Consider the following 8,200-nt stretch of genomic DNA (forward strand, 5'->3'; position numbering starts at 1 on the left):
TATTCTCCGGGGATGTTTAGCAAGAGAGACATTTTGAGGCTGTGGAGATTCCACACGAGTCAGCACGACTATTTATGCACCTATCTCGATACGTTGTGCGCGGAGCAAATCTCCTGCGTTTTTATTTGGTCTTCTAACACACACACACACACACACACACACACACACACACACACACACACACACACACACACACACACACACACACACACACACACACACACACACACACACACACACACACACACACACACACACACAGTTTGGATTTATGCTCTAAAACACTATAGTTGGTCTATGTATTTTCTTGTGTCTCTGTTGGCAGCGGTTGCAGAAGCTGGGGTGTAAAATAGCTATGTTAATTAATAAGTACTGAACTTGTACTTCAGTTAAGTATTTCCATTTTATACTACTTTGTACTTTTACTTGAATTCAGAGGTAAATGTTGTTATTTTACTCCACTACTTTAAAATAAGAATTTATTTACACCTTGATTAAATTCTCATTCTACCCAACAGAACATTCAGTCATTAAAACTAGCTGCACCTTTACCAGCTTGATAAACAAATCAAGAATTATAATACAAATAATATATATTATTCTGAAATGGGCCAATCTGGATAATTTCTTTTGGTACTTTAAGTTTACTTAGATGCCAATACTTTTCGACTTTTACTTCAGTAACATTTTGAATGCCGGACATTACTTGTTACAGAGTATTCCTACACGATGGCATTTTTCTACTTTTACTATGAGTTCTGAGTACCTCTCCCACCTCTGTGCAGAAGTTCTTTCTCCTCTGCTGAAGGGGAATCTGCTGAAGGGGAAAAAGGAATCACAACACTCTGAAAGTACCCACATGTGGCCAACAGGAAAAAAAATAAAAATAATAAAGTGTAGGGAGAGGTTTATTAATGATGCCCAGAGTCTGTGGGCTGAATAATATCCCTCTCTTAAGAACGGCTGACTTAATCTTTGACTTTCATTAAATGCGTGAAGGCTAATGATTTCCTCTCACCGTTAACATTGTGATGCTGTCTTTGGGAAAGAAAGAGACATCATTAGGTTCCATGGTAACGCACTTTGTTCCACACACTCACAAATCCAGCTCCGCTCCAAATGGGACCCTATTAAAGATCATTGGGCCCCGCTAAACCCAGCATACGAAGCCCTTCATTTTTTCTGCCAGGGCCCAGGTGACAGAGTAAAGGTGTGCAGAGGGGCTCGGAGGCCCCGGGCTGTGGAAAGTAATTACCCTCAGTGGTAATTATGAGCACGGAGCTCAGGTCTGACCTTGGCGAGGTGATTCAGTGAGAGGTGGGGGGGTTCACATGTTGCTGCCAGAGAAAAGGGTCCTAAGAAAGAGCTGTTGGTAGTGTGTACCAGATTTATGAGTACACAAATCTAGGTGTTTGTTTGGATATTTAGTGATGTGACCATATTAGAGTCGATTAGATTAATCAGGAAGTGCATTCAGTCAGAGGTGGAAGAAGTACTCAGATCTTAGGTAGAGAAGTGTAGAAATACTCTGTTACAAGTAAAAGTGCCCTATTCAATGTTACTCAAGTACAAGTATAGAAGTATTGGCATACAAATAAGTGCCAAAAGTAAAAGTACTCATTATGCAAATTAACCCATTTCAAAATAGTATATATGATAGATTTTGGTTATAAGTGTTGATATTTAATCAATCTTGTAAAGGCGGAACTCATTTTAAGTAATTGTGAATTTCCAAATACTTTTAAGTGTTAATCATATTGTTTTCATTAATCTATATCTGCAAAGTAACTAAAATATACTTCATACATTTTGTAAAGTACAATATTTACCTCTGAATTGAAGTAGAAGTACAAAGTAGAATAAAATGCATAGAGTACTTGTACCTCAAAGTTGTACTTCAGTAAGGTAAATTTACTTGTTTACTTAACACAACTCAACCAAACCAAAACGTATGGACGTAAATGATAAAGTACTTCCTGGGACTTGTGCTACATTTGTACTGCAACAGTCCCAATTAATAATTGACCCTGATGTGATGTCTGAAAGCAAAACTGTGTATCCAGTCACATCTTAGTTAGTGCTGCCGATCAACAGGGACACAGAGCTGCTGAGGTAAAGCCTGTCGAGGACCGGTCGAGTTGTTCTTGGCAGCTGAGCAGGAAGCAGCTCAGCGTTCAGAGAGACACAGCAGGGAAAAACAGCGTGTAGAGTTGGATATTTTTCTAACTCAGTGAATTAAGGTTTTTTTTTTTACTTAGAATGCTGTTTGGATGCTGATTGCAATTGACGCATGATCGTTGTTAATTCCTGATATTTCTCCAATGAGAAACACAAATCTGTGTTAGCAGTTATCTATTAGCACTCTTCTTCTTGGCTAAATAAGGAAGCTAAGCGCTAACATTACGGATGCAATGTTTAACTGCAAAGGGACTGAAATAACTCATAACAAACAAAGTTAAAATGGGTGTTATCATACTTATTTGGGTTTTCACTTTCCTGTAGTGTGATAGGTGTTTGTGCGTGTAAATTATCTGCAAAGGCGAGAATTGCAAAGCCTCCTCCATTGGACTTCATTGTTCACTTCCATGACATAATGGCATCACTATGTAACACTTGCGCTTCGATTAGCTAGCACTCCAACACATTGTACGTGATAGGCTGGGGCATCCCTAAGCGGTTGACCAATCACAAAAGAGCCGGCCAGCTAACCAATCAGAGCAGACTGGGCTCTGGTTTCAGACAGAGGGTGAACAGAGGTGCTGCAGCACAGGCAGTATGAGGTCACATCATTTAACCCTAACAAAGAATCTAAAACATTACTAGCCCCTCCCCCCCCCCACACTCCTAGTGACCTTGTGCACTGCTGTACACCTGCAACCTCGGATCCGCTGACATCAACCTCCTCATACCTCCCACTTTGTTCAAGAACAGCACCTGGGGGGACAGGCCAATTCCATTGATGGAGCTCTCTCCTCCAACACTTCACACCCTCAACCCCCTGCCCCCTTATAAAAACTTCACTCAAAATTCACCTATTTCAGCCGCTTTCTGTTCCCCCCTCTTCACTTTTTAGTTGCAATTTTTGTTATGAAAGTACTCATTTATCATTGTCGTCGTTATCTAGAAACAAATACTTTAACGCTTTAATCTTCTGCAAGGTCAAAATATAAAACCTTTAGCTGGTCCAATAATAATACACAGTGATTTAATAATTGAGTGTTTGCTGCCATGACCCTGTGTCCTCGTGCACATCTGTTTCTTCTTAAGTCTTATCGGAAAATCTCGAGCAAACAGGGATCAGGATACAGCACGGCAACATATCACAAGAATGCACTCAGTGGCCAATTTTCAAAGCTGAAAAACAAATAAGCATTTAATCTCTATCAAATGATTATTTATCAAGACTAAATTGAACAGAAATACAGAATATGCAAAGGTATTCATATCAATGCGTCTACAGCACACAGCTATTATATTTTTCCCTCTAATTTGAAGATATGGTTCATTATCACCTTCATTTAAAATACAGATTCTTGAAAAAGTAATCCTGAAAATATAATATCTGTTCCAAGCATATTAAACATGACATTATTCTCTGACTCGACTTTGAGACAGGTGGAGGCGTGCCTTGAAATCTGACAGTAAAAAAGTGTTGCATCGAACCACTGTTTGATTCCATCGAGGAAAAACTGAATAACTTTTTATGGCGTCAAGGAATTTGTTTCAACTACAACAACAACTTGACATTTAGTTGTAGTTCATTAAATCAGATGTAGATGCCCCCCCACTCCCATCCCATCATTTATATATAGGCCAAATGGATTGTTTTAGGGCACCAGCTGTCATTAAGCACCACACACAGTAAACTGGAGATGTAGGACAAGTTAAAAATGAACATGTTGCCTAATCTCAATCCATGTTACTATAAATCAGTCTGTGAAGTAGTTGGTGCAGTTACATCAAATATATCAGGATATAGTCACAGGTGTTTTTATTTTTTAATCATTCTAATAAGATAAGAGGTACTTTATTAATCCCAAACTGGGACACCTTGGCCTTGCGGCAACATCAAATAAACAAGGCATCGCACATAATTTGAAATTAAAAATAGAAACAAACAATTCTAAAAATATAAACATCTCAAAATATAATACATTAGCATTAGAGTAAAAATAATATACAGTTGAGTACAAAGAGTCATCATTTTCGGAGGACTTTTTCAACGCAAATGTAAAGTGATTTTTAAAGAAGTTTGATTTCAGAACAAGCAGGTTGGACCTCAGTTCCCCACATTTAGCTTTGAAACAGATAGTGATCAGTATCATTTAAATACAATTATATGATTCATCTATAATATGTGCATTTCCTGAAATGACATTGGTCCAACACAATTCAGCACTGAGTTATTACGAGACCACATACAAACAATAAAAATAAAAATATCTAAATTCATAAATTCATAGGAAGCCCAGCAGTCCCCCCACTAGAGGCCTCTTCTGCTGCTGGCTCTGGAGCTTTTAAGCGCTTCCTTCCCAGGTGCAGCTCGCTGTACACCTGAGTAAATCCACTGGAGGGAAAAAGGCACAGGAACACATGTCGTAACCTTCCTTACTGACCGTAGAATGTATTCTGCGGTGATTAACACATTAAAAAAATGTGCATCTGAAATGTTCTTTAGTAGGAGGATTCTCTGGGGCTTTCTTGAACATAAAGGACTGCTGGTTTTTTTTAAACATATAATTCAATAAATACATAAGAAAGTATTCTCATGTGCCCAAAGACTAAATACAGTATGATTAGCAAATGTCTGTGTCTCCAATGCTACTTGGAAGGCCATCAAGTATGTGGTATAATAAATATTAAATGTGGAGTAAATTGAAAGAAATACAATTTTAGTGTTTTATTTCTTCATATTTCAAATAAAATCCTGATAAAAGTGTAAGTTTCTTTAAGTAATCTCATGTAAACGTTTTACTGTCAGAACATTTCCCAGAATATGTCCATACCAGATTTCAGTCATAACAAAGTGATGGATTATTTTTTATCTTACCAAATATAGTTTTGGGACTCAAATGGGTACATGTGTCTGCCGTTGAAGCAATTCTTGCAACACTGATCATCGCAGTTGACCCTGAGCATTGTTGCACCGGATAGAGCCGAGTCATCAAAGTCTAGGATGTGATGACAAGCCAGATGCACCGTAGAGTTTCACCATCTGCCTTAACCCTTGTATTATGTTGAAAAAAAATTACATTGATTATGTTGCGGGTCATTTTGACCCATACTGTGTAAATGCACTCAAAACAGTCAAGAAAACAGGTTAAACCAATAACAACTTTATTTTAGATTACATAAACATTTACAAAAGTGACATACACTACATTTTTAATTCCAACACCATATTTAAGAACTATTTAGTCTAATCCTCTTGTCCTCCTCCCAGGTCAAAATGATAATTCTTCCCTCCTTCTTTCCTCCTGCCATGCTCTCTCCTTCCTTCTTCTCATCCTGTTTTCCTTCTCTCTGTTCATCCTCCTCTATTCCCTTCTTTTCTCCCTTCCTTCCTTCTTTCCTCCTTCCTTCCTTCTTCTCTTCCTTCCTTCCTTTCTCACTTCTTTCCTTCCTACCTTCTTTCCTTCCTCCCTTCCTCCTTCTTTGACCAAAGAAAGCACAAGGGCTACGTTTTTCCCTCTTCATGAACACATTTCTTTTTAACTTTGACTTCAACTTTAACTTCATCCCAGCGAACTTCAACTTTTCAATGTTCATCACATTTTTCTTCAACATTTTCAATGTTCTCCACATGATGGACAGAATGTTACTGTGTGCTTTCTGCAGATGTAATTCTTGCATTTCACACAAGAGGTACTTGTTTTACTGTCCTCTCGGGAGGGACAGACCTGGCATCTTTTCCTTTTCTTTCCTCCTGTGTCCACTGGATGTTGGTTGGGTGAGGTTGGGTTGGGTGAGGCTGCAGGTTGGTCGGGTGACCTGAGCTTGACCTTTTCAATGACAGCTGCAGCTGCTGGGGATCGAGCTGGCCTGGCTCGCGTCTGGATCTTGGGAGTGATAAGTGCTTTGCCGAGTTCTTCCAGGAAAAGCCGACGTCTGTACAATTTGCCGGCATTCCATTTCTGGTTGATTGCAGTCCACAGGACATAGGCATTGTAAGCAGACACGTCCACAATGTTGTAGAAAATCACCAAAGGCCAACGGGCTGTCTTGCGCTGGCAGCTGTATGTTGCTGTGACTTTGTCCAGATTGTCAACTCCTCCTTTGGTGGAGTTATAATCCAGGATCATTTGTGGCTTCATGTCTTCTCTTGTGCTCAGAGATGCATCTGTGTGCATTGTACTCATTACAATAACATTCTTGTTTCTCTTTGGGCAGTATGAAACAACTGTTGCTTTCTCAGTGAAAGCAAATATTGAGGAATGCAGAGGTCTGCCCTGCATCTTCAGAATTTCAGTGGGAAGTTCTGGCTTATTTCTTCTGACTGTTCCCAACATGGTCAGCTTTCTCTTCTGAAGTTCATCTCCAAGGCGGTAGGATGTAAAGAAGTTGTCACATGTGATGTTATGACCTTGCAGCCCTTCACTCATTTCCAGCACCACACGCATCCCCTGATTCTTCTCAGATGTTCCTCCAGGTAGCTTTCCAGTGTATACTTGCATATTCCATGCATAGCTGGATTTTGCATCACAGGATGCCCATATTTTGATGCCATACTTGGCGGGCTTGTTGGGCATGTACTGTCGGAAAGGACAGCGCCCCCTGAATGGAACAAGGCGCTCATCTACAGTAACATGGGGATCAGGATTGTACAACAAAGGTAAAATTTCAACCAATTTATCCCACACATCTCTGATCACAGCTAGTTTGTCTCTTTCACGTCGACCAGCTCTGGTGTCGCGGTTGTCAAAGCGGATCACACGAGATATCATGTGGAATGTCTCCAGAGACATTGTTGCACGAAAGATTGGCCTTCCATTCTCTTCATTCCATAGACTTGCAGTTGCTTCTCCCTTTGACCTGTACACTCCAGCTAATAACAGAACTCCAATGTAAGCATGTAAGTCAGTCTGATCCAGTGGCTTCCATTTCTCTTGTAACACATGTCTCCCCTCCAAGTTGGTCATTTCCAGTATAATCCTCTCTATTGGTGAGGATATGAAGAGCTGAAATGCTGATTGAATCCCATCAACTCGTGTGACAGCAAATCTTGTAGGACCGGGAGTCATTTTGATCACATTGGAAGATGACAGTCTGCCTCGGCTTGGGTGTGGTGATGTTGACCATTTTATATTACCGTCCTTAGATGCCCATGTCCCCTCTGTGGATGATGATTGCTGCATTCCTTGGTTTTCATCTGTTGGAGGAACAACGGCAGACTCGTCCTCTGAATCCTCCTCATCGTAGGACAATTGACAATCTGGATCAGCAATAACATTGTCCTCTGTCTCTGAAAGATCCTCTGGTTCTGAAATATCTTCCTCTACATCACTTTCCCAGTTCAAAATCTGTGATAAAGCCTCCTCAGCTGCCATCCTTCTGGAGCTCATTTTTGGTGAGTTTGTCAAAGAGATGACATGAGAACAGTGACAAGGACAAGTGTGAGAAAGTTCCCTCTCTTCACACACCTGGCTCTGGGTCTCAGAGGCAATCAAAATACAAACAATTGTACATCAAAGTAAAAAGTACATCAAAGAGACATGTTTATTTTGGATCTGAACAGCTATTTACCAACATTAAAGGGTCTGGGTCAAAATGACCCGCAACATCATCTTTGTATACAAACTCTGCACAGACATTCCACTACACATCAAAGTGTCCAGATTTTACACACCAGTTCATGACCCTAGATGATGAAAAGTCACCAAATTTCATCAAGAAAAAGAAAGGATAACCAGTACTTTGGTCAACACAAAAACTGAAATGGGTCAAATTGACCCTTAACATAATACAAGGGTTAAGGGGTATAAATATGCATCCCTGAGCATGAATACCATGGAAACACCCACACAGCATATAGAGACTCACAGATGTACTGTAACTACAGGTATTGCAATGAGCCATGAGAAAATATATGATCAGACCGCTGCTCCTACAGCGGAATCCATTAGTCAAAACTTCTTGGGAAATGTTACAACCAAACCCACACACACACACACTCAATGTTCTCTCTACAGCCTTTGTCTCT

General features: G+C 40.0%; 1 protein-coding gene across 1 annotated transcript; it reads right to left on the reverse strand.

Moving 5' to 3' along the window:
* Positions 1-5,297: 5,297 nt before the first annotated feature.
* On the reverse strand, positions 5,298-7,974 carry LOC134867565 (piggyBac transposable element-derived protein 4-like). Its single transcript, XM_063888231.1, has one exon. It carries the CDS (start codon positions 7,560-7,562, stop codon positions 5,790-5,792), a length of 1,773 nt encoding a protein of 590 aa, XP_063744301.1. The 5' UTR covers positions 7,563-7,974; the 3' UTR covers positions 5,298-5,789.
* Between the last annotated feature and the right edge of the window lie 226 nt (positions 7,975-8,200).

The sequence above is a fragment of the Eleginops maclovinus genome, chromosome 7 (assembly GCF_036324505.1).
Source record: "Eleginops maclovinus isolate JMC-PN-2008 ecotype Puerto Natales chromosome 7, JC_Emac_rtc_rv5, whole genome shotgun sequence".
In the NCBI taxonomy this organism is placed as follows: domain Eukaryota; kingdom Metazoa; phylum Chordata; class Actinopteri; order Perciformes; family Eleginopidae; genus Eleginops; species Eleginops maclovinus.